Source organism: Lissotriton vulgaris, chromosome 1_2 (genome assembly GCF_964263255.1).
Source record: "Lissotriton vulgaris chromosome 1_2, aLisVul1.2, whole genome shotgun sequence".
In the NCBI taxonomy this organism is placed as follows: Eukaryota; Metazoa; Chordata; class Amphibia; order Caudata; family Salamandridae; genus Lissotriton; species Lissotriton vulgaris.
The window spans coordinates 144,152,464-144,180,317 of record NC_141686.1 but is presented as its reverse complement, the minus strand read 5'-3'; the positions used below and the strand labels follow the sequence as shown (position 1 = coordinate 144,180,317).

The 27,854-nt window shown below is 45.8% G+C and overlaps 1 protein-coding gene across 1 annotated transcript in view; it reads left to right on the top strand.

The window, feature by feature from the left end:
- LOC147734708 (solute carrier family 23 member 1-like) overlaps positions 1-27,854 on the top strand; it is a 218,669-nt gene that overhangs the window by 155,846 nt on the left and 34,969 nt on the right. Inside the window, exon 8 of the mRNA XM_086953612.1 lies at positions 25,485-25,738. Coding sequence (XP_086809738.1) covers positions 25,485-25,738 — 254 coding nt within the window. The remainder of the gene's footprint in view (positions 1-25,484; positions 25,739-27,854) is intronic.

The following is a 27,854-nucleotide window of genomic DNA, read 5'->3' as shown; positions in this document are numbered from 1 at the left end:
GAACACGTAAGAATTGGCTGAAGGGAAGACTCTCCTTCAGGGATTTCGGGTGGTTGCTGTTGAAAAGTAACAGAGAGTTCCTAGCAGTCGGCTTCTTATAGAGCTCAGTTTGTAGGCCCTCTGGACTAGCGGTGATTAAAAGGTCCAGGAAGGCCAGTTTATGCAGACCTATTTCGATGGTAAACTTAAGGTGATTATTTCTGCTGTTTAGCCAACCCAAAAATTCCAAACATCTTTCGCTAGACCCTCTCCACACTACAAAAATATCATCGATATACCTTTTCCAGGTCTTAAGGTTATTGATGAAAGGATTTTGGTCATTCAATACGTGGTTTTGTTCAAATGAATGGACGTACAGATTTGCTAAGCTGGGAGCGTAAACGCTCCCCATGCTGGTACCAGATGTTTGTAAATAAACCTGCTCTTCAAATTGAAAAAAATTATGTTTCATGGCCAATGTAGCGCAGGCCATTATGAATTGGACAGGAGTGATGCTGTTAATTTCTCTAGAATCCAATAATTGGTGCACAACGTCCAATGTCTCATCCTGGGGGATGGAGGTGTAAAGTGCCTCCACGTCAAAAGAGACTAAGAGGTCAGTATCCATATTAAATTCAATATCAGGTATTAATCTCAGCAAATCCGATGTATCTTTAAGGTAAGTGGGCATCTCCTGCACCATCGGTCTTAAAAAATGATCCACGAAGGTGAAGAGGGGTTCCAAGGCTGATCCTATCCCTGAGATTATAGGGCGTCCTGGGGGCGGACGTTGCTCTTTGTGAACCTTTGGTAAGGTATAGAAGTATGGCATTTTCGGGTATTCTGTGCACAAGTATTTAGCCTCGGCTGGTGTAATCCATCCCTCAGAGGAGGCTTCTTCCACCAATATCTTGATGTTACGTTTTAGTTCTTCAGTTGGGTCATGGCTCAACGGAGAGTAAGCATTTCTCATGTTTAGTTGTCTGAGACACTCGGTACGATAGATATCTGTATCTAGTATTACAATCGAACCGCCCTTGTCAGCTGGTTTTATTGTTAAGTCCTTGTTCTCAGTAAGGGATTTGAGTGCCAGATGGTGTGATTTCGGCAAGTTGTAAAAAACCTTATGTTCAGCAGCAAAGAGGTCATCCATCTCTTTCTCAAGTGCCTGTTCATAGGCCAAGACCTGAGGAGGCATTAAATGGGTAGGCGGAGTAAAGGTCGACTTGCATTTCAATCCTGTGTTGACGTCGTCTTCGCTTTGCAGGGGGGGCGCTTTGCAGGGGGGCTTCTTTGTCAGCGAAGAAGAAATGTAGTCTTACCTTTCTCAGGAACCTCGCAAGTTCCAAGCGGGTCTCAAACTCATCATTACGGTGGGTGGGTACAAAGCCCAGCCCTTTACTTAGGGCTTCTTCTTCAATGGGAGTCAAAGTATATTTGCTCAAGTTCATCACTATACTGGGGCAGCACTGCTCTGTCCGGCTTCCTTGTTCTTGGACGTGTTGCTTCTCAGTACTCTCCCTTCCGCTGAAGTTGATGGGGGGCTGAAGTGAACCTGAGGTTGTGTCTTCCCTCTTCTTCTCCCACGTGATCTGCCCCGGCCAAACCCTAAAAAAGGCTGCCCATTAAAGTTGTTTATTGGAAAATTTCCAGGGAAGTTGGTCATGTTGGGTCCCATTGGCTGTTGAAAGGGACCTGGTTGTTGTTGTGGAAAGAAAGGATGCATACCACCAAACTGCCAAGGGTTGGGTGACCACCATTGTTGTGACTGGTTGCCCCTCCAATTGTTTCTGAAGTTTCTTTTGCCCCGTCCACGGCCTCGTGAGTTGGAATACTCACTGCTAGTGTCACTCCCTCTGGGCATTACTTGTTTTGAGACCCTCTGATACATTTTTGTTGGTTATAGGTTCGTTGGGGATCGTATCAGAGCTTGGTCTATAAATTCCCCCTAGGTCCTCCCCCACCGTAGTGTTTCTTGTTGTTTAAGTGCAGTTTTTCAACTGCGGACCTTTCCTCCCTACAAATTGAGTATTTTGTAGGAATAGTTCATCACGCAATAGTGATTTGAACTTTCACGTTACTTTTTCTACAGTGTGCACTCCTTTCAGGACACTCCCTGTTATCATGGCCGAAAATCATGGACTATCGTTTTCCGACGAAGACCTTTTGGCAGCTCTTGCTGAACATCCCGATTTGACAGAATCCTCTGTTTCTGTCGTCACCATGAACGAGGACGAATGGGGTAAACTGTTGGGTTTGAAGAAATCCTAAACTAGGACAGCCCTACACGGCACGATCATGGCCCAATATTTGCGCAATGATTGTGCTCCAACTGGATTAATAGTGACTAATGCACCCAGGTTGTTTCTAAATGACAAGGAGTTTTTGAAAAATTGGGCTCTTATAGCCTGGAGGTGCACCAGAGATTGGTTGATTCTCATCATCCAAACCTCCAAACGCATAGCTGACACCATGCTTATAGAGATACAAGTTCTTGAATCTAAAATAAAGACCACTATAGCTCCCAAAGTCTTCAATAAAAACTTAGATGACTCCAACAAAAACAACAGGGACTTTAGAGAGCATACACTATCGGTTAAAATGGACAAATTTAGGAAAGACCTTGAAAAGTTCAAATTTGATAAAGTGTATCCATACTCGAGTGATACCTACACCCCTCCAGACTTTAGTACCACCGGCCGCAGGATGGGCTCATCGTATGGCACATCGAGTTCCGATGATAACTCCACAGGGAGTGACACCAGCAGTGAGTATTCCAACTCACGAGGCCGTGGACGGGGCAAAAGAAACTTCAGAAACAACTGGAGGGGCAACCAGTCACAACAATGGTGGTCACCCAACCCTTGGCAGTTTGGTGGTATGCATCCTTTCTTTCCACAACAACAACCAGGTCCCTTTCAACAGCCAATGGGACCCAACATGACCACTTCCCTGGAAATTTTCCAACAAACAACTTTAATGGGCAGCCTTTTTTAGGGTTTGGCCGGGCAGATCACGTGGGAGAAGAAGAGGGAAGACACAACCTCAGGTTCACTTCAGCCCCCCATCAACTTCAGCGGAAGGGAGAGTACTGAGAAGCAACACGTCCAAGAACAAGGAAGCCGGACAGAGCAGTGCTGCCCCAGTATAGTGATGAACTTGAGCAAATATACTTTGACTCCCATTGAAGAAGAAGCCCTAAGTAAAGGGCTGGGCTTTGTACCCACCCACCGTAATGATGAGTTTGAGACCCGCTTGGAACTTGCGAGGTTCCTGAGAAAGATAAGACTACATTTCTTCTTCGCTGACAAAGAAGCCCCCCTGCAAAGCGAAGACGACGTCAACACAGGATTGAAATGCAAGTCGACCTTCACTCCGCCTACCCATTTAATGCCTCCTCAGGTCTTGGCCTATGAACAGGCACTTGAGAAAGAGATGGATGACCTCTTTGCTGCTGAACATAAGGTTTTTTACAACTTGCCGAAATCACACCATCTGGCACTCAAATCCCTTACTGAGAACAAGGACTTAACAATAAAACCAGCTGACAAGGGCGGTTCGATTGTAATACTAGATACAGATATCTATCGTACCGAGTGTCTCAGACAACTAAACATGAGAAATGCTTACTCTCCGTTGAGCCATGACCCAACTGAAGAACTAAAACGTAACATCAAGATATTGGTGGAAGAAGCCTCCTCTGAGGGATGGATTACACCAGCCGAGGCTAAATACTTGCGCACAGAATACCCGAAAATGCCATACTTCTATACCTTACCAAAGGTTCACAAAGAGCAACGTCCGCCCCCAGGACGCCCTATAATCTCAGGGATAGGATCAGCCTTGGAACCCCTCTCCACCTTCGTGGATCATTTTTTAAGACCGATGGTGCAGGAGATGCCCACTTACCTTAAAGATACATCGGATTTGCTGAGATTAATACCTGATATTGAATTTAATATGGATACTGACCTCTTAGTCTCTTTTGACATGGAGGCACTTTACACCTCCATCCCCCAGGATGAGACATTGGACGTTGTGCACCAATTATTGGATTCTAGAGAAATTAACAGCATCACTCCTGTCCAATTCATAATGGCCTGCGCTACATTGGCCATGAAACATAATTTTTTTCAATTTGAAGAGCAGGTTTATTTACAAACATCTGGTACCAGCATGGGGAGCGTTTACGCTCCCAGCTTAGCAAATCTGTACGTCCATTCATTTGAACAAAACCACGTATTGAATGACCAAAATCGTTTCATCGATAACCTTAAGACCTGGAAAAGGTATATCGATGATATTTTTGTAGTGTGGAGAGGGTCTAGATAAAGATGTTTGGAATTTTTGGGTTGGCTAAACAGCAGAAATAATCACCTTTAGTTTACCATCGAAATAGGTCTGCATAAACTGGCCTTCCTGGACCTATTAATCACCGCTAGTCCAGAGGGCCTACAAACTGAGCTCTATAAGAAGCCGACTGCTAGGAACTCTCTGTTACTTTTCAACAGCAACCACCCGAAATCCCTGAAGGAGAGTCTTCCCTTCAGCCAATTCTTACGTGTTCAGAGGAACTGCTCAACTAAAGCAGCCTTCAAGAGACACTTCAGTGTGTTGAGTACACAGTTGATCGCCCGTAAATATCCACCTAGACTAGTCCAACGGTCCATGAAGAGGGCGATGAACAATATTCGAGAGGCCCTGCTTGAACCCAGGCCTCCCAAGGCCCCTTTAGATCGCCTTACCTTTGTACACACTTTCGGTAACCTTTCTAACAGTATCCAAAGCATGGTGAGGAAGCATTGGCCAATTCTCAACTCGGGCGTTTAACTCTCCCCCGGCCCCTAGTCTCATTCAAGAGGGGTCCGAACCTCAGAGATAGACTGGTGCATACGAGACCACGTCAAGACCCACCAAGAGCCATAGGTTCACTGTGGAACCTCCCCCCTGTCCAGGGACACCACCCTTGTGGCAATTGTCAGGTATGTGCACAGACAACTAAATCAATGGAAATTGATATCGGAACCTCAAGACCCTGGAAGCAGACAAGATTTACCAACTGCAACAGCGATCATGTGATCTACTTGATTACCTGCCCCTGCGGGTATAAGTATGTGGGCATGACTACACGTAAGGTCCGCATACGCATATCTGAACACAAGAGCACCATCCGCTGTTCTAGGCAGGCCACCAAATTGACCTCTCACTTCTTGGAGGCTAAACATCTACCTACTGATTTTCAGTGGACTGTCTTAGAACAACCATACATTCCAACACACACAACGGATGTGACCAAGTACCTTATGAATAAAGAACAAAGATGGGTACTAAAACTTAAGACACATAAAGAGGGTTTGAATGATGATATCCCTTGGTCAACACTATAGTGTCGTTTGTGATATCATCGGTCACTATTTTTGAGGTCTGGTGATTATAATAATCTACTGTCGCTGACATGCCAATCTAGCAGCAGGTTATTTATATCCGTTCATGTTTTACACTAACATACTGGCCCTACATGACACACTTTTTCGGGTCTATCGCTTGCACCTATACGAAGTGTAAATTTGGTGCTGTCCATCAACATAGATAGACTTCATGTAATTTAGTGACATCTATTGCTACACCTTGATGATTATGTTTCAAATCTGCCCTTTTGCATGCTTACAGTGATTTATGAGCGCACTGTGTAAGAAGTCTTATCTTGAAAGGATTCTTAATTAAATCAGGACGGTGGCGCTCTCTATTCATTAATTGTGTGGCATTAATCGGGTAATATTGGCAATGCTTTCCGATAATTTCCCAAACACTAAGCCCCTTATTCGGCCTCGCTCGTGATGTATTCGTCACTTTCCATGTTTACTTTCACCCACGTGGGTCCTCCTACTACAAGCTCAACAAGCGTCCAATACCTGCCCCAGTCTTAGGCTGGCGAGCCAATGTATGAGCTTGTTACATTAGGGAGACGGTCACAACCTATGACAACGCGCGAGTGCGCGCCCCACGTGATCAGTTGCTCCAATGGCAGCGCGGTTAAGAACAGCTTCGCGTTTGCTTTCCGGTACCTCCCCAGTCGGCTCGGATGCCGGCCCGGAAGTACCGACGGAAAGGTAGGACGCTCCCCGTCTTCCCTCGCTTTGCTGCCCGATTCCCGCACGAGTCTATATGACTCGGCGGAGCCTTTTCTCAGCTTCTCTTGAGAACGTCTTTTTTAACTAGAGATGCAAGTTCCATTCTCATTCGGCCATCGAGAATTGGACAGTGTTCTGTATTTATTTGTGCACGCTGTGATTGACATGTGTTTCACATGTTTCCTTAGAGCGGTGCTTCATCTTCCCCTGAGCCGCTGCCAGGTGGGGTGAGGCCAGTCACCTTACAGATCCAGGTAAGATCTGGATGAAATTTGGCTTACGATATCTCTTTCTAATTAAAAGAAAACAGGCTCTATCATTAATAAGGGCTTGTAGATCGACTCTTTGAGTGTAATTGTGTTTTCCATAGCCCAGAGGTAACTAATAGTTTCTACCTGACACCTACATCTCTCTTCTTTTTACAGTGATCGACACAGACTGTAAGGGCATTAGGATTACTCAGGTGACCTTACGCACTTGTTTTTTTATCTCCTTATGTCACTTTCCCATTTCACTTATTACTTATTTCACGCTGTGCAGTAGCTCCTACTTGTTCAGTTTTTGGTCCTGATGAAAGCAAGGACGCAATAGTCCCTATAATGCAGAAACATGTTGACCACCCCTACCTCAGGCAGTCTACATAATCAGACTACCGAAGGTCCCACCTATTTTAATCTTGGTATTTGAAGCACACATAGAATAAACTACTCTCAGTGCTTTTCCTAACCAATTTTAACACACGATTTTGTCTTGGTTTCTTCTCACTCACTTTTTCTTGCACTGCACACCCCAGTCCCATCCTTTTGTCCACTCATTAACATCGAGTGGTAGACCATACTGTTATCGTAAACACCACTTAAGGGACCCCCTACCACCGGGTCGACCTTTGATTGTGGCATTGATTTTCTCAGACGGGTGGTCCGGATAAAATCCCAAATGATGAAGGGCGGATCCGAATGGTGACTGATGGGTATTCTCCTCACCTTTTGAGAGCTTTTGGTGCCGAATCATTTGTTGAGTGGTGGGTGTCTGGACAACTTCTGTACACCTCTGGGCATTACTTGTTTTGAGACCCTCCGATACATTTTTGTTGGTTATAGGTTTGTTGGGGATCGTATCAGAGCTTGGTCTATAAATTCCCCCTAGGTCCTCCCCCACCGTAGTGTTTCTTGTTGCTCTGGGGAAGCAACCAAAACATCCTCCCAATTGGCAAATATGGGATCTAACAGATGCCCACGGTTGTGTGTTGGGAGCTGGCCCTTGAGCTCTAGCTGTAGGGTGTGAAGTTCTTCCCGGAACTCCATCGCTCCTTTGTCTAGTGAATCTTCCAGATGTGCGTTTAAGTCTCCCAGCAACAGAAACTTGTCTCTTCTTATCGCTGTTTCAGTGACGCACTCTAGAAGGTTGCCTTTAAATCTGGACATGGGTCCAGGTTGGCGATAAACAAGCAAACCTTTTATAGTCATGCTTCCGTCAATTGTTATGGTGAAAAAGCCCGCCTCACAATTTGTCAAACTAATTGGTTCTAGTTTGCAAGCCCATTGTTGTTTAAAGGCGATCGCGATTCCGCCTCCTCTGCCTGACGTTCTGTCCAGGCGCACCATCTGATAGTCATCTGGTAAGGCCTGTATGATATCGGGCTCAGAGTTGGTATCAAGCCAAGTTTCTGTAATGAACAGCAGATCAGGGTGTTTATCAGTGAGAAGGTCATATACATCGTGTTTGTGACAGCTCAGCGATCTAACATTGATGAGGCCACAAGACAGTGAAAGGTTGCTAATCTTGTTGTCAACTTTCGCTATGCTGAAGCGGAATTGGCAGTGACGACACCCTTCGTTCTCCCCTACTCTTACGCTGTGGAGCCCAGGGGTGCACACATTTGTAGCACAACTTACTAGTTCACTCCTGCTCCAGGTGAGTCTACAAGCCGGGCCAGGGGTTGGGGCCCTGGGCCGTGTCCGGTCGCGGACGGGCGCAGACGGGCTTGACTTAGGCGCGGCTTCGGCGCGCATCAGGCGCGCCCGCTGCGCCAGCCCGCTGCGCCGTCTGGCCGGGATGCACATTTTATAGGGTGTGAGGAGGGTGGGAGGGCGGCGCGACTAGAGCAGACCCCCAGCCCTACCTAAGATGGCGCCCGCCGCCGCCAACAGCAATTTACAAAAGACGGCTGGGCGAGTCAGGGAGAAGAAAATTCAGCGTGAGAGAGAGGTGTCAGTGTGCCTGTAAAATTCCCCAGTTAAAATTTGTATTTAGAACCCCCAAGTGCAATTCATAAAAAACGCTATATTAGCAGCTTAAAAACACGATTTCACCAGTTGAATATGCCAGCAGTTGAATCCAGATAAAAGCGCTCGCAGCCCTATTGCCTCTCGCTAGGGAGAGCTCTAAAACGGGCAGCGAGGGTTTCCAATAGCAGCTCTAAATAGCCTGGGAGGGCGGGAGGGCGGCGCGACTAGAGCGCACCCCCAGCCCTACCTAAGATGGCGCCCGCCGCCGCCAACAGCAATTTACAAAAGACGGCTGGGCGAGGCAGGGAGAAGAAAATTCAGCGTGAGAGAGAGGTGTCAGTGTGCCTGTAAAATTCCCCAGTTAAAATTTGTATTTAGAACCCCCAAGTGCAATTCATAAAAAACATGCATGCATCGCATCATATTTATACATTTAACTTGATATGATTAGATTTAAGGAAAGCTTTTATGACTTTATACTATATATGAGTAAGCATTTTGTTCATATAGATAAATATCAATCTTAGAGAGATCTACTATGCACGCAAAGACATAATCAACCATGTATATAATGGCAAAATGTTTAAGGTAGGTAGGTTTTGCTAGAGAGGACACAAGCCTTCCAAAATAAAAAGAAGAACATTTACTTCAGGAATGGCATAGGAAATAATGATCTGAGTGAGCTACTAGCTAAAACCAAATTAAAGAAAGCACCTCAGTACATGAGTACATCAGCTTAGTAACAATGGGGTAACCCAGTATCCCTCAGAACCTGGGCAATAGTATACAAAAGTAACAATGGTTCTGTCGGGTGAGAAAATTCCTTAAACAATTGCAATTGAACAATTCCTGTGCAAATGTTTAAGGAATTTTCTCACCCAACAGTACCATTGTTACTTTTCTATACATGTGTACATCAGCAGGCTCAGAAAAGTATTTCAATCAAATAACTTCCTTCTGTGTTGCAGCCAAAACATATTCACATATACACAAAAAAAACATATTCACATACACATGCAGATTATGTAGCACAGAGCGTCTGATGACCTAAAATTCACTTGGTACAGCTCAAAAAGAAAAAAAGGTTTTCCACATACTGCTTTAATGAACTACACCATGAAGCCACAGCAAGTCACAACACATTACATTAGGTCAAGCCTCTTAAATGTTATTTCTTTATGTAGCATGGGCTACCGCTGATAACAACAGAAACGTCCAGATTTAACTTTGAAGTCTGAGGAATGGTGGTCACAACATTCAGTGAAGTATACCACAAAAATGATCAAAACTGAGTATTTCATGTAAGGTGAATTCCTTTGACATGGTGAGAAAAGATATTTTGACATGCGTTCTGTGAAAACAACATTGAGATGTGACCAGGCATCTCCGTTAGAAATCATGAAAAACATGTAACTCTTTAAAAATAAAGAACCAGAGCATGAAGTCATGTGCACTGTAAATCACAGCAGAATTCCTCCTGTTTATTTTCAGAAGCAATGCTTGATGCAATGGATTTTTTCCTTGATGACCTTAAAAGCCCTTGTGTAAGAAGCCTACCACTTTTGTAAATATACTTTTATTCCAAAAGATGAGTCAATAGGATCTGTAAGGGTGGGCTGTTATGATACCACTGTGTTAGAGGCATTAGACAGGTATTTTGTTCAAAGAATCTCACAGATTAGTGAGGTGGAGACGGGTTTTGCTGCTGGCAACCCCCACTGACAAATACTGGGCTAGAAGTCTTTCACTGCAATACTCCTTGTTAACTCATTTTAGACTAAGTATATTTTGTTTTGTCAGCTACAATGTTGTATTTTTTATGTTTTCACTCAATCTGATGGTTTCCAGGTTTTGCTCAATACTGTAGGCCTGAGCAGCTTATGTGAATAGCTAATGTTAAAGGGTTCATGGAAAGGGGCGACCAATCGGTCCCCCCGAACGTATGGCAGAGTACCACGATCCCCCCGGGAAGCCATCTTGGGCGGGAGGCGAGTCTCGGCTGGTATGCCCGAAGCGGCGTAGCCGGGGCACGCCTTTTCCCGCCCTCGAGTGGGTTGGCCTAGACACTAACGCGGCTGGCCACGCCCTTGGGGCAGGCAGGGGCGGGTTTACGCCCGCCCTGAAGACGGATAAAAGGAGAAACAAGACCAGAAGGCATCCTCTTGTTCCTGTGCTCTGAAGCTGCACCTCCTCGCTGCACGTGAGCTCGAGACGGAACGAAGAGCCAATTTTGAGCGTTGTAATTCTCTTGTTTGTTTTCTAGATAATCTGTTGGAGAATGCCGAAGAAGGCGGGAAAGCGAATGACTACCGACCAGATGCTGCGTGTTCTCATGAAGGAGGTGACCGACCTGAAGAAGCGAATGGATAAAAATGAGGAAGGGGGCCCGAAACGTCCTTTGGAGGGAACGGCCGCGGGAGGAAAAGGCAAGAGGCCCAGGAGGGGAGCAGCTGGGGGAGATACCCCGGGTCCCAGTGTCCCGCTCGAAGCACCCACTCCTGTGCCGGAGGAAGGGAATCCGATTCCCGTTGTGGTCACCCCCGTGTCCGGGGAAGATATGCCGCCCGAGCTGGCAGCACAATTAGCAGCGTGGTTGGGTAAAGGTAGCGAGGGCGCCACGGCTGGCGACGCGCAGGTGTTGATGAAGCGACTGCGTGAAACACGGGAAGCAGCGAAGGTATCCACGCCGGCTGCGGCCGTAGAGAAGCCACAGGGGACGGTTTTAGTCGCAGAGACCGCGTCCGGTTCAGGTAAGCGGCCATTGCCGATTGCGAGGGAAGAGTCGGCACCCTCTCGAAGGGAGAGGTTGGGTCAGCATGTTCCTTTAGCTATTAAAGAAAAGATATGGGCAGGGGAATATGTAAACATCTTCTCGTTGCTTACTGATCATTATGAGATGGAGCATGTTAAAAGTCAGAAGGACCTCATGCATCCGAGTGTTTGGCGCGCAAAGATGGCCGCCTTTAAGGTTAATGAAAATATTGGCAATTGGGGCAAGGCGTGGGGGATTTTCACATCAATCTTGGGAGAACGGAGGCCCGAATTGCTACCCGAATTGCCGAGTTATCAGTCACGGATCATGGGGTATTCGGTATCACATGAGGGTAATCATTGGTTTTGCTATGATAATCTTTTCAGAAAAGCGAAAGAACATGATAAAAACTTAACGTGGGATTGTTATGATTCTGTGTCCTGGTCCAAAATGAAGGATACTGGTATGTTGAAAGTGCCATTAGTAGGGAGTAACGTGGGCGAATCCTCCCGTCAGTATGCGGGGACGCCCTTTCGATCAAGTACGGGTACCGACAATCACTCGAGGCCTACCGGTAATGCAGGTAAAAAAGGGGTTTGTTGGAACTTTAACAGGGGTAAATGTACTAGGCCCCAGGGATCGTGCAAATTTAGACACAAATGTAGTGGGTGTGGGCAATCATCCCATCCTGAGTCCACGTGCAGAGCCAAAACGGGTGATAACGGGGGTAGAGGAGGTGCCAAACAGGTCTAACATAGTCCGAGGGGCGCCTTTACCTACCCCGATTGATACCTTGGCAATGATTCCCTGGCTCAGTGAATACCCGGATCGTACTTCTGCTGGGGTGTTGCGGAACGGGTTTTCATATGGTTTCCGCATCCCAGTAGGGGACTTTCAGGGTGTGGAAAAATGCAAAAATCAGATATCGGTCTTGCAGCATACGACCGTGGTACAGGAAAAGATCCGGAAGGAGGTTACTCGAGGTCGAGTCGCCGGTCCGTTTAGTGTACCCCCGGTGGCTAACTTTGTTTGTTCGCCGTTAGGAGTGGTCCCCAAGAAGGACCCGGGTGAGTTTCGGCTGATACATAATTTGTCAGCCCCACGTGGTCTTTCTGTAAACGAAGCGATAGACCCGGAAATGTGTTCGGTACGGTACGCATCTTTCGATGAGGCCGTGGCCATTTTGAATCGCCTGGGGCCCGGGGCGCTGATGGCAAAATCTGATATCGAGTCAGCGTTCCGGTTGCTCCCGGTACATCCAGACGATCAGCGTCTACTGGGTTTCATGTTTCAGGGTCAGTTTTACATGGATAGGTGTATGCCGATGGGATGCTCTATTTCTTGTGCCTATTTCGAGAAATTCAGTAGTTTCCTACAATGGGTCTTTACTAAGAAGACGGGTTTCCAACATGTGATGCATTATCTCGATGATTTTTTGTTCCTGGGGGCAGCCGGGGATCCGGAATGTGGGCAAGCTTTGGCTGCATTTTGTGTTTTAATGAATCAGTTTGGCGTGCCATTGGCACCAGGTAAGACGGTGGGTCCTTCGACTTGCCTCGAGTTTCTGGGGATCGAGTTAGACTCCGGAGAAGGTTGTTTCCGTTTACCAGGTGATAAAGTGTTAAAGTTCAGGGCATCCCTGCAAATGTGTATGAGTGAAGCTAAGGTTAAGCTGCATCAATTACAGCAGTTAGTGGGGCAGTTGAATTTTGCCCTAAGAGTTATACCAATGGCCCGCCCCTTTTCCCGTTCGATCGCTCAAGCCATGGTCGGACTGAAGGAGGGCCATCATCGCACAAGGCTCTCGGCCGAGGTCCGCCAGGACATGCGCATTTGGTTGGCATTTCTGGCGGATTTCAATGGTCGAGTCGTCTGGAACAAACCGGCCGTGTCCTCTGAGGAACTGGGGCTATGGACAGATTCGGCAGGGAGTATAGGTTTTGGTGCCATTTTCGGTACTCGATGGTCTGCACAAAAATGGCCGGCATGGTGGCAAGACAGTGGGCTGACAAGTAACATTGCCTTCCTGGAACTCTTCCCCATTTTGGTGGCCCTGAGAACGTGGCCTGAAGGGTTCAGAGATCACTCTGTAGTATTCTGGTCTGACAATATGACCGTGGTTGAGTGTATCAATAGCCAGGCAGCACGATGCAAATGGATTTTGAGACTGCTCAAGGAAATTGTATTATTATGTATGCAATTGAATGTGCTTTTCAAAGCAAGACACGTCCCGGGGATAATGAACCAGGCGGCTGATGCCCTTTCTCGTCTTCGTATGCAGGCTTTCTGGGGTTTTCTTCCCACAGCGGACCCGGAGCCAGCACCCTTTCCCGAAGCTCTCTGGTCTCTCGGTGCCCCGAACTTCGTAACCTCGTGGGAGAGAGTTTAGCACCCAGGACGAGGAAGGCATATGAAGGGGAGTTCCTTTCCTATTTAGCCTTTTTGGGGACTGCTAGGAATGAGCTTTGGGGGCAAGAGGAATGGGTAGTGAACTTTCTGATGTCTTTACATCGGGCGGGAAAATCGGTGGCCACGGCCCAGAGGCATCGGGCTGCCATTTCCTTTGTTGCTAGGGCTCATGGGATACAGGACCCGACAGCGTCTTTCACTGTGCAAAAAGCGCTACGAGGGTGGCAACGCCTTGAGGGTCGCAGAGTAGACGAGAGGCGCCCGATAGGTTTGGACAGGTTGGCCCAGTTATTATCCAGACTCCCTACAACATGTTCATCTCACTTTGAGACAGTGTTATTCCGAGCCGCTTTTACGCTGGCATTTCATGGAGCTATGCGGGTAAGCGAATTAGTGGCAAGGAACAAGCAGGATGTTACTGGAGGGTTGTGCGCAGAGCACGTTCAAATCAGAGGGGAGACGATGACTGTCTCGTTTGTAAGGTCCAAGACCGATCAAAGCGGGATGGGCGACTGCATAATTATACACAGGATTCCCGGGTCGTCCATGTGCCCAGTGAAGTGTTTAGAGGATTATTTGACACGAAGGGTGGCATCATGGGGGGGGACCTTGTTGAGACACGCGGACGCCACCCCACTGACAAGGTTTCAGTTTCAGCGGGTGCTTGCGATGTCAATTACAGCTGCGGGCTTGAACCCGGGCGAGTTTGGGACCCATTCCTTTCGGATAGGGGCTGCTACAGAGGCTACAGCCAGGGGTCTGAATGTAGAACAAGTCAAACGTGTGGGGCGTTGGTCCTCCAATTGTTATAGAAGGTATGTGCGTTTGCACATGTTGTGAAGCTGTAATGATGTACTCACGCTTCTTGTTTTTGTTTGGTTTTCAGTTACGCAAGCCTACGAGGCGGGGCGGACTATGCAGTCGACCCAACACCGGGACAGCGGTCAGACATCACCGGCTGTGAAAAAGGAGGTGTGGGTCGTGGGCCACTCATACGTGAGGCGTGCCGCGGACGTATTCAAAGCAGGTGACATGGTGCACATGGCTGGGGAATACGGGTACAGTGTGTCCTTCTACGGAAAGGGCGGTCTCTGTATTGACCAGTTTAAATCATTTTTCGAGGGTTTGCTAGGGCGGACGAGGTCACCGCCGTCTGTAGTCATAGTACATCTTGGGGGCAATGATTTGGTCACCACTGGTAGACGACTTCTCCTGGAGGCGATGCTTTCCACTGTAAGTTGGTTAGCGAGGAGAGTTCCGGGGTGCACAATTGCGTGGTCCCATATGATCCCACGAAAAGTGTGGCGGGGGGCTATTTCTGTTTCTGCTTTAAATCACTCGGTGAGAAAAATTAATAACAAAGTGAGTAGGTTGTTCCGGTCCAATGCACTGCATTCTATTTCGCATGGGTGTATTAATAATGACAGTATGTATTTGGGGGACGGTGTTCATTTGTCTCGGGTGGGGAATGAGTTACTCATAGGAGACTTCATAGCTTGGCTAAAGATGTTGAAACATGACCTTTAGATAGGAGTTTGGTGGGGGGTCCGGATAGCCGGTCAACTATCCGGACCTGTGGCGGTAAGGTCATGATCGGTGAGCACTAATTGGAAGATCCCTATGAGTGGGCGTTACCCATTACGGATGGGGGCGCTCGGGGGAGGTGGCCATTGGCCCCTCAACGGGGAGGCGGTCCCTTCTAAGGATGGGTCGCCGAAAGGAAAGGGAAGGCGGTCAAGGCCCCTTCATGGGTAGGAGGGGTTACAGCCCCCTCCTGGGGAATTTCCCGGGGCCAGGACGTCTGCGACGGCAGATGTGGTAAGTTGTGTGGGGTGTGGGGGGGGGTCTACGCTACCTTCTAGATACCTCACACGAGCCTCGTACGACCTTTAAGTGGCGTCGAGTTTTACTGGGGCCCCCGTCAAGACAAGGGAAATTGGTATTTGCACTGGAGGTATGCCTCCGTGCCGCCCCTCACAAGGGAGGGGGATATGTCTGGGTTAGGGATCTTGACACCGGTTACGACCTTGCCGTTGGCCCTTAAACGTTAGGATGTACAATTTCAAAATTTCAAGTAAATGTTTTGTAGGATGTTAGTTCGGCTAGGAGAACCTTTGTATTAGAGGATATGTTAAGGTTAGCCAAACATCGCAATGTGGTAATGAAATTGTACATATTATGAAACTGTTAATTTAATGTTTTAATTTTGTTTCATATTTTAATAAATACGGCCGGGAAGGGTAACTCCCTTCCCGACTTCCAAAAGTTCAAGAACGGTTTCCGGTTTCCCATCCTTGGGGAGTGTGTTGAGAGGGGGTGGCGGGTATCTCAGCCATATGGAAAGGGGCGACCAATCGGTCCCCCCGAACGTATGGCAGAGTACCACGATCCCCCCGGGAAGCCATCTTGGGCGGGAGGCGAGTCTCGGCTGGTATGCCCGAAGCGGCGTAGCCGGGGCGCGCCTTTTCCCGCCCTCGAGTGGGTTGGCCTAGACACTAACGCGGCTGGCCACGCCCTTGGGGCAGGCAGGGGCGGGTTTACGCCCGCCCTGAAGACGGATAAAAGGAGAAACAAGACCAGAAGGCATCCTCTTGTTCCTGTGCTCTGAAGCTGCACCTCCTCGCTGCACGTGAGCTCGAGACGGAACGAAGAGCCAATTTTGACCCACCCACCAGCCCCTGAAGACAGCGAGTGGTTTTAATAAAGTTTGATGGATAACTGTGAATTTAGTTTACAGGTTGTGGTATTATCGTGAAGATTTTGAGTATGCAATAAAGAATGGTCGATTTGTGTTATGTTTTGCAAATAAAGTGATTCTGCTTTAGAGTTCATCAGTACGCATGTGTTTTAATAAAGTTGTTGTTACTACTGTTGGTTAGATATAGTCATTTAGTATTTAGTTAGCATTGTCGTATTTATTTTGGTCGGGCGGTAAGGTCATGATCGGTGAGCACTAATTGGAAGATCCCTATGAGTGGGCGTTACCCATTACGGATGGGGGCGCTCGGGGGAGGTGGCCATTGGCCCCTCAACGGGGAGGCGGTCCCTTCTAAGGATGGGTCGCCGAAAGGAAAGGGAAGGCGGTCAAGGCCCCTTCATGGGTAGGAGGGGTTACAGCCCCCTCCTGGGGAATTTCCCGGGGCCAGGACGTCTGCGACGGCAGATGTGGTAAGTTGTGTGGGGTGTGGGGGGGGGTCTACGCTACCTTCTAGATACCTCACACGAGCCTCGTACGACCTTTAAGTGGCGTCGAGTTTTACTGGGGCCCCCGTCAAGACAAGGGAAATTGGTATTTGCACTGGAGGTATGCCTCCGTGCCGCCCCTCACAAGGGAGGGGGATATGTCTGGGTTAGGGATCTTGACACCGGTTACGACCTTGCCGTTGGCCCTTAAACGTTAGGATGTACAATTTCAAAATTTCAAGTAAATGTTTTGTAGGATGTTAGTTCGGCTAGGAGAACCTTTGTATTAGAGGATATGTTAAGGTTAGCCAAACATCGCAATGTGGTAATGAAATTGTACATATTATGAAACTGTTAATTTAATGTTTTAATTTTGTTTCATATTTTAATAAATACGGCCGGGAAGGGTAACTCCCTTCCCGACTTCCAAAAGTTCAAGAACGGTTTCCGGTTTCCCATCCTTGGGGAGTGTGTTGAGAGGGGGTGGCGGGTATCTCAGCCATATTGGGAAAAGCTATGTCAGAAGCCACAGGTCCGATCTGTTTACTATGAAATGTTACGACAAATGCACTAGGATTGGCCTGTTTATTTTGAAAAATATATGTTAGTCCCTGAAAGGGTACAGAGGACTCCTTCAACAATAGACTCTGCTTTGCTGTTTGCTCATTAAAGTCTTTCACCTAGGGTGACTACATTCTGTTGAAATATTTAGGCCTACATCCATACTATTAATCTTTGATGGTTCACTTATTATGTACCTACGTTCTATTTAGATTTCCTTTCTTCCCTCTGCAAAGCGTATGTTTCTTGAACGTGACACAGAACTATAATATATCATAGAGACTCTGCTGATTCTCTATAGTGTGATTTCTTTGACACAGGACTTGAATAATGCATGTTATATTTCATACTACGATAACCTAATTGTTTTACTTTGAACATCACGACATAATGACAAGAGAATAGAAAAAAAGAACAAAAAACAAATGTTAAAGCAAAGCAGTTTTAAGGGTGGGTTGTTGTTTCACTGTGTTAAAGGCTGTAAACAGATATTTTGCTGCATGTAATCTAACAGATCCCCCTTCTAGACAAAGGTTTCGGTGTTGGTCACCCACTCTGACAGACTTGCATTTTGATATTGTGATAATCCTTGTTCGGTTAATTTGAGAGGGCTGCATATTGTTTTACCCACAGTAATTTTGTACATAAAAAGACTGTATGCCTGATGGTTGCCAGTTTATGGAATTTACAGTAGGCCCGAGCAGTTTAAAATGATAAGCCAATGATAAAGACTAACAGTTTAATTGGTTCACTGAGAAAAGCTGTCATATGCCACAAGTCTGATATGTATTTTATGAAACCTTATGACAAGGGCAGTAGGACTGACTTTTTTAATGTGAAAGCCATTTGTTAAAGCCAATCACTACTGCATTGTGCTAAAGACCATGGACGGGCATTTGGAGATAAGAAAGTTAACAAGTCACCCTACTAGGCAAGGATACTGTGCTGGTTTCTCCCTTTGGCAAACCCTGCGGCTTGAAGATTTACTCAGTTTGTGTACATGTTAAGGTCCCATAGGAGGCCTAATGGTTGCCTTTTGAAAGTTTGTGCCCAATACAATTGGCTTGATATGGTTATGGTGACAAGCCAAGACCTCAGATTTCTCAATGAGAAAGTTATGTTAAATGCCACAAGCTTGATCCTAAATTTCTCAATATTATGAAAAGCTCTGCAATAATATAAAAAGTAATGACTAAGTAGGCCTAGCTAATCTATTGTAAAAAGTACTTGTTACAGCTAATAGGTCTATAAGGGGGCGTTAACTGCCATAGATATGTATTTGGTAACATGGTATCTAAGATTACCATGGTACCTGAGTGTTTTGTTATTGACAAACCCCACTGACAAAACATGGAAATAGATGATTTTCACTTTGATAACCCTTACTAACCCCTCTTAGAAGGGGTGTATGATATTTTGTCCATGGCAAATTCCAAAATGCTTAATTTTGTGACAGTATGTCTGCTGGTTGCCTTGTGAGAGCGTTTATACACAATATAGTAGGCCTGAGCTACTTATGTGACGAGCCATTGACAAGGCTAATAGCGGAGTTGGTTCACTGATAAAAGTTATGTCTGATATGTACATTATGAAATGAAAAGTTATTAAAAAGGCTGTAGGACTAACTAATTTATTGTGAAAAATATTTGTTAAAGCCTGTTTAACAGTGGGTTAGTATTGCTCTCTATTAAAGAGGCAAGTATTTTGTAACATGGAACTCATAGATCACTTTACTATGCAAAGATCCTGGTGTGGGTTACCCTCCTTGACAAACCCTGTGGTAGAAGATCTGCACTGTTAGAGTCCATCTTAGGCTCCGATATGTGCCCTGATGTTTCCAAGTAGGAAAGTGGAGGCTCATTAGCAGGCCACAGCTAGACAGTGCTCTTGTCCCCCCTCGCAAGCTACTAAATTTAGTCTGCAATGCATCACAGGGCGCACAGCCTCTGCTACTAAAGCCAGCAGCCATCTTGGGATGGAATTGTCCATAGTATACCAGTGTTTAACGTTCTAAGATGGCCACTCTGTTGCTCTTAAATGTGATGGCCATTTTGGACATACAAATCAATGACACACTCGCATTGAATGGACACCAGAACCTACCTTATCTTGCCATTACCGAAACCGCCAACGGGCAGTGCAGAGCCGTGAGGGAAACGGCAGGAACAACGCGGGAGGCACCGGACGCCCGGACCACAATCCCCAGCAGCCCCTGGGACACCAGCGCGCCCGTGACGCGCTAGGAGCGCCCGGAGGCGCTGGTAAAAGGCTGACCCCCACGAGACCAGGGGGGACACCAGAACCTACCTTATCTTGCCATTACCGAAACCGCCAACGGGCAGTGCAGAGCCGTGAGGGAAACGGCAGGAACAACGCGGGAGGCACCGGACGCCCGGACCACAATCCCCAGCAGCCCCTGGGACACCAGCGCGCCCGTGACGCGCTAGGAGCGCCCGGAGGCGCTGGTAAAAGGCTGACCCCCCCCCCTCGCCCTCGCGAGTCGCGCGCGGGAGCGCCCGGGGCTAAGCCCGGGTAAAGGGCGGGCCCTCTACGGCCCTCATCGGCAGGAGGAGGCAGGGGCAGGGCTCGACCCCCTGTTCCATCAGAGACGCGCCAACAAGTAAGACTCTGTTGTTGTCCCTGTGTTAATCGTCTATAGCATTTTATACATAGATCATGTCCAAAAAGAAACCTGCTGCTTTGGCCACAAATACCATGGACAACTATGTTGTACAAACAGTCAAGAAAATTAATGAACAGAGGAGGGAATCACTTGGGCTAAGCCAGTCACCAGACTTGTGTAGACTAAGCCCTAACTTACCTCTGTCTACTGATGATAGCCCTTTTGTGTTGGTGGAAACCAGGGTCTCACCAATTGCTCCACTAATAACTGAGTCTAGCAGCCAGCCATCGACCATGTTACCATCCCCTGTCATCCTGGACGGTGACTCAGAAAATGTTTTAGATTCAGACCCAGAAATCGAAACTGGTCTTGTGGAGGTTGATTTACCATCGATTGAGCACACACCCCGGCCTGTGCGCACCTGTGTGAAGAATCAGCGGAAGCAGGGCGGCCCAAGGCCAAGAGTGAAAAGGAAAAGAACATTATCCCCAGGTCCTTCGAGAGTTCCCCAAAAGATTGTTGGGGAAGGGTCTTTAAGAAACAGAGGAGATGATGAAATGTTGAGTAAATTGCTTGAGGTTGTAGAGGGCAAACTTATTGAAATTGTTAAACCTCTGATCTCTAAAATCGACAAATTACAGGCTGAGGTGAAAAGACTTGGTGGTGTGCAAATTAAACTGACGGAGGAAATAGGCAACCTTAATACTTTATTAACAACGAGAAGCAGTACCGAAGGGATTAACCTAGTGGGAGAAGGGTCATCTGGTGTGCTGAGTAATCCAGTACACATGCCGGCCCCGAAAGTTAATCAACCTGTAACAACAGCAGAAGGGCGTCCGTTAACAGTAAATTTACCACAAGCACAAGTTCACGGTACAGACCCACTGCAGTTTATTGAGGAAGCCTCACCCGTTGTACTGGTGCTGGCCAATGTACCTCCTTTGGATGACGGCATCACCGAGTCATCTAGCTCCTTGAGTAGTAAGGCCCTCTATTGGCTCTCAGGCAATATGAGGTTAGCACCTGGAGGGTCACAGCAACTGTCGCATGATATTAAAACAGTTAAACGTGTCCCTTGGATAGGGAATCGTCCCAAAAGATTTAAAGGGGATTGTGTGGTGGTAACATTTGCACACCCCGATGTACTTCCGAATGTCTTAACACATATTCTACCACCTCAGCGTAGAAGAGGTTCGGTTGTTCCCCTAACATTAAAATTCTTTTACGGGGAACATCATAATGTAACCCTGCCTAAAACGCCAGCACTAGGATGGGACAACAACTTAAATATACATAACCGCTGGGCTTCTCCCCTAGTACCAAGCCTGCTATTACATAACAGATTTGATGCCCTGTCTGGTCTTAATAACTGCGATTGACAAGAGGTTAGTCACGAGATTGCCGAAGAGTTCGCAGGAGTAGACTTATATCAGCCCCCAAATTCTATAGGTGGTACATTGCCTAAATCTGTGGGTGCTATCTGTAATACTGTAAAGGGGGCATCAATATCTTGCCACATTGCTAGTTGGAATATAGCAGGATTGGTTTCTAAATTTGAAGTACTAGGATGGTTAGAATTAATTAGAACATTCGACATTCTTTGTTTACAAGAGACCTGGTGTTTAAATTTCAAGGGACTTGATGGTTTTGTAGCATATGAGCTACCAGCAGTAGCAACAACTTCAGGGAGGGCCAAAGGTGGTTTGCTGACTTTGATTTCAGTGAAAATGCGAATTAAGGTGAAGGAGCATATCACCGTGGGCAATAACTCTCAACTGCTGTGGCTAGTGGATGTGGCAGACAAAAACATTCTGTTGATAAATATGTATAATAATGTTTTTGATGCTAGTAGATATACAGTCATTTTAGAATTAGACGTCGCAATCAAACAATTGATGAAAGCTTCTAATACAGTTTTTGAGTTCATATATGTTGGAGATTTTAACATTTCTGTTTGTCCACTCTCTAATCAAAAGTTGTGTGGCACATTGAACCGTGTTGGAGAGCCAACCATACATTTCCAACACAATATATATGGAGAAACCCTGAACTCTTTCCTACTGGCCCACGACATGGAGATCATAGAGATTGAGCAGGACGAGAAGGGTGATAGCCTGCCAACTTTTGTAGGGAGAGGGGCGAACACTGTAATTGATTTTATCTGCATGTCTTCCGAACTAGCTATTTTTAGTTCTGGTGTCAAGGTTGTAGACCACATGGTTAGCGATCATAACTGTCTTGTTATTGAAACTAGGTTTTGGGATGCTTGTATAACCCCAGATAGTAGCCCTATTACAAACATTGAGGTACATAGGCCGAATGGATTCAGAATAAGGTGGGCTGGGGATAAGGCTGAAGTAAATTCAAATTGTATTATCTCTGGCTGTTTAAACGACATTTTATCAATCACTGACGAGAATTCAAATATGAAGGCCTGTATTTTTCACTTTACAAAAATCAATGTTTTTATTAGTGATAAGTTTACCAGGGCTGCTGGAAATTCTACAAACAAAGCTAGGGGATGGTTCAATAATGCCTGTACTGTGGCACTGAAGACTCTAAAAAAGGCATTATCCATTAAACCTAGAGATAAAACAGTTGTAGCCAAGCTTAGACTTGACTATAATTCAGCACTTAAGCAAAGGAAAGCTGAATTACGTGAGGAAGCATGGGAGCGTTTTGACCAAGCGGCTGTTTCAAATAACTGTACTCTTTTTTGGGCAGCAGTTAACAGCCCCTTCTTAAAAGATGACAAACTCCCCGTGTTGACCTCAAACGTTGGTAAGGAATCATGGGTACAGCATTTTTCTGGCATTTTTAATTCTAAAACTGTGTTGCCGATAAGTTGCTCTTGGCCAGTACTTAATATAGATATCACCTTACAGGAGGTCCTTAGTAGTATCCAGGCTAGTAAGGGCGGAAAGGCCCAGGGACCCGACGGTGTCCCAGTTGATGTATACAAATTTGCACCTGAGACTTGGGGGCCAGTACTAGTCAAAGTTTTTAACGCTGCTGTTCACTGTACCATTCCTTGCACTTGGTCTGAATCAATAATAGTTCCGATTCATAAGAAAGGGGACCGAGGAAATGTTAAAAACTACCGGCCAATCTCATTGTTGGACTCGTCTGTCAAGATTATGAGCCGTGTACTCCTCGCCCGACTAGAAGAGTGGGCAGAGTCTAATCAGATAATGACAGACTGCCAATACGGGTTCAGGAAAGGAAGAGGTTGCATTGAACAATGTTTAAACCTGGAACTCCTGATAGGGAAATACACCCGTGCAAAAAATGGGTCACTTTACCTTTGTTTCGCTGATTTGAGCAGCGCTTTCGACCTGGTGGACCACGCCATACTATGGACTACCTTGTTAGAAATGGGAGCACCTAGGGAAATTATATATTTCCTGGCCCGCCTGTACGAGAGACTCAGTTCGAGTGTCCGGTATGGGCCTTCGGGCGAATGTACAGATAAATTCAGGGTCAGGAGAGGTATTAGACAAGGGTGCGTTTTGGCACCCTTGCTTTTCACTCTTTTCATTAATGAAGTAGACTCGATCCTTAAGAATGCACCAGCGGACGCCCCTAGAGTAAACTCAAGTACTATACCTGTGTTACTCTATGCGGATGACGCTGTGTTGCTCTCCAGGACCCCCCGGGGTCTACAGCTCTTGATGGATAAATTTGTGGCCTTTATAGAAAAAAGAAAGCTGGTCATTAACAAGAGCAAAACATATGTGATGGAGTGTGGAGCTAGTAATGTTAAAACTAAAAGGCCCTATAGGTATCACATTGATGGGCAAGTGGTGCAGTGTGTGGAAAATTTCTGTTACCTGGGGGTTACCTTTTCCAAGAATGGGCGCTGGGATGTCGAGCACAAGGTGGTGCGAGATAAAATGATCAGGAGTGCCAATGGAATATTTGCTTTCGCAAGTAAATTAGGAAGCAGAAGGCCTAAGGTAATGCTTAAGATCTTTGAAGCCAGGTGTCTCTCGGCTGCTCTCTACGGAGCAGGGGTTTGGGGGGTATCCAGGGTAGAACCTTTACAGGTAGAAGAGAATAGCTTTTTGAAAACATTATTGTGTCTCCCGACATCCACTGCTAATAGTCTGGTCCACAAAGAATTAGGACTACAACATCTAAATGATCTATTATTGTTGAGACCTCTGATGTTATGGCGCTCGGTCTGGATGAAAGACGAAACCTCATTTAACAGGGCTATCATTGAGGATTGTCTACGTCTAGACTTTTTTCTCAAAATCCCATGGATCAAATACACAATTGAATCCTTTTCTAGTGTGTTTGGGTTAAACGTTATACTAGATCACTGTTCTGCCTCGGATCTCTCTAAAGAGAGTTTAAAATCAATCTTTTTAAATCATTGTGCAGAAAGACGAGCTACGGATGATCTCAAACTTTCCACCTGTATACGTTATAATCAATTGAACGAATTCGTGGGCATACATCCCTACCTCACCCAGGTGACTAAAGGGCAACATCGGTTTGTCCTCACCAGGATGAGGATGGGTACGGTCCCCCTATTGGTTGCATTCCCTGAGATTAAGATGCGCCCTATAGGTCCATGTCGGTGCGACAACTTTTCAGAACAAAGCACAGAGCACTTTCTACTTGTATGTAACCTGTACAGTGAATATCGTAAATTCTTTTTAAAACCTCTATTTATCAAATTTGGAGCGAGAACCATCAAAGCGGCAATGAAGTTACTTTTTAATTTGCATCACCCTGACATCTGTTTTTATACGGCTAGTTATATACTCAGGGCCATCAGCTCTAGGAAAAGCATGATTTTTTAAGCTAACAATTTTTAAGTAATTTATTTATTGAAATCTTTTTTAAACAAAAGTGTGCTATCTGACATGTTGTATGTATCTTACTGTATTTTTAGCGGATTGCGATTGTCAAATGTACTTTTTCTTTTACCATGTATTGTATGTATGTACTTTTATGGACATGATTTACATGTTTCCGAATAAAGTTTTTGACTTTGACTTTGAATGGAGACCGCCTGCTGCTAAATTGATTTTATGTTTTTATTGCAAGCATACCAATTAGGTGGCAGTAAGTTTTCTTTTTTCTGCACTATTTTTCTAATTTAACTTGCATATGTTTTTTTAACCTTTGTGCATGTTTTGTTGTGGTTGAATAAGTGGGTGAATGCAAGAATGAATCCGTGGGTGAATGCAAATATGCATGAGTGCAATGATGAGACTCCGAGTACATTTAAACTCTTTAAATTCACCAGTGAGAGAAGATGCAGTTATAGACACACCTTGCTTGTTTTAATAAATCAATCAAGGGATTGTAAGGGCACTACTTACCCGCGAGGGTCTCAAGGCGCTGGAAATGTGTATCTGTATGACATGGCCAACATTAAAGCTTTCACTAATGTGTATTTAGATCTCTGGGCACCATCTTCCCAATGTGTGGAATCGACAATACCTGGAAAGGAAAATCACAACAAAAGTACACATTCATCTACTGCATTGGAAGTCCTGATTTTGACCCTTTCCTGATCTGCTTCCTATAATGTGATGTCCATGCCCTTGCAATGGGTGCAGTCAGCCACCTAACAAAAATCCTTTCCTTTTTTCTGTTTCTAGGCCAGTGGGGGGTACCCACCATCAGCCTTGCTGGTGTCTTTGGCATTTTGGCTGGAGTGATTTCATCCATGGTGGAATCTGTGGGGGATTATCATGCCTGTGCCAGGCTTTCTGGGGCTCCGCCCCCTCCGAAGCAAGCAATTAACCGAGGAATAGGTATAGAAGGTATTGGGTGCCTTATAGCTGGAGCCTGGGGCACTGGAAACGGGACTGGCTCTTACAGCGAGAACATTGGCGCTCTTGGCATCACCAAGGTAAGAGAACAATTATCTGTCATAGTATCTGGGTAGTCTTCTATACTACCAACCGAATATTTAAATGCTCAAATAATACAAAGTCCTGAAATTCATAAAGTGAGCAGCACAATTAATGTTTGCTTTTTTCTAATGCCACTATTGGAAAAAATGAAATTGCAGCAACACAAACCTATTCAAATCACTCACTCAATCTGCTAGAGAGACACTTTGACCACTGCTTTAAAACTCCAACTCTATGCTATTTTTACCTCTTCACTGAGAAACATGAGACCACCATCACTAAAGCGGATTATCAAATGCATCTTGGTGTTGTTATGCTTGTATACGAGCACAGCAAGGATTTGTGGGGCAAATATCTGCCTGCTGGGTTCACCATGCAGCTTCAGCAATGGCTTGTGCAGAGGTTCTGGTGCCTTCCTGGAATTGCCATGTATAGTTGTAGCTAAGCCATATTTTTGTATTGGGAAGGCCTTATATCCTATTTTTTTTACAGTACAATAAGAAGACGTTTTGACCAAGAGGGGGACTTCATGTCAGACTTGGCTTACTTGTGGCTTTCAGGCTTTGCCATAGCTTGGATGGGATGTCCATCAAACCCATGGCAGTTTCAGGATTGTTTCATTGTCTAATTTGGCTTCCCATTAAGTTCTGAGGAAGGGGTTCTCAAGTAGTGTTTTGGGTACAATGCAGAAACAACATGATGTGAAACTTGTAATGGAGAGCCACTGTTTGTTCTTTGAGATTTACTTCGCAATTATATAATCTAAGACACAACACCAATAACATAACACAGCATATTACAACAAAAGGTAACATATCCAACTATCCACAGCATAGAAGAGTGCATACAACATCTAACAACCTAAGCAATGAATGACCTAGCATAACATACCCTAACATACACATCACAGGACTACAAGGCATGGAATACCAAAACAAACGAATTAAAAAACACAGCATGACTCAAAATAATAAAACACGTTACAAAATTACACAGTGAAGGGTCCCGGGCCCATTTATTCAGTATTCCTCAGCAGTAAATTCTTCAATGGTTCTTTTTAGCAGCATGAAAGTGTAAAGGGGAGCAAAAGTTTTGTTAATCAATTTAGTATATAGTATAACTCATTATTGTTACTCAATAACTCAACCAATTGAAGGTTAGTCAAAGTTATTAAAAACTCAGAAATAGTTGAACATATACACATCTCAGCATCAGAGTATAGAAATAAAAAGGAAACAGAAGAAATAAGAATCTCCTAAAGAGGTTCACTTATTGCAGCAAAAAGAGAACTATAAGTTCTAAGATTATTATGCAGGAAATCAGAAGGTAAGAGTCCAAGTTTCCTTGCATGTGCGCATCGTTGGAGAAAAACATTTAGGGGCAGATTTACAATAACTGGGGCATCCACAAGGATGCGCCAGTTATTGTGCGCTGCAGCTCCGCCCCCCATGGTGCGCCGCATTTACAATCCAGCGCACCATGGGGCAAAAAACGGCACAGATGCGTGACGCATCTGTGCCGTAAAGGTGACGCATTGCTGGAGTTGCATCGCAAGCACGACGCAGCTCCAGCAAGGCTCGGGTTGCCCCATCTGTCCAATGCTGCGTCAAGCCTTACGCCTGCTTCAAGCAGGTGCAGGGTTTTGACGCAGCATTGGCCTAAACGTGACTGAGTGAAATCTTGTAGATTTCACACAGCCACTTTTGCGAGGCGCACCTGCATCGGAACGCCCACCCTGCGCCGGAACGCCCACGTGTGGCGCAGGGCTTTACAACGTGACGCATCTGTCTAGATGCGTCACGTTGTAAATGGGTCGCAGGGATGAGCCACGTTTACGCCGCCGTTGCGTGACGCAACGGCGGCGCAAGTCCGACATAAATCTGCCCCTAGATTCTATCTTTCCCTACTCTAACTCTAGATATGGCATCCCTAATTAAATTTTAAGCTAAAGTTCAAAAGAAGAAAGCTGTCGGTGGTTGGAGTCTTCCAAAGAAGATATTCCACCATTGGATGGGTCAAATAGCATAAAGCCACATGCAAGAAGATAGCAAGCTCGCGCTCAGGTGTTGTCCCTCGCAAGGCAAGATCAAAGTGGGGCCTCTGTCCCTCTCT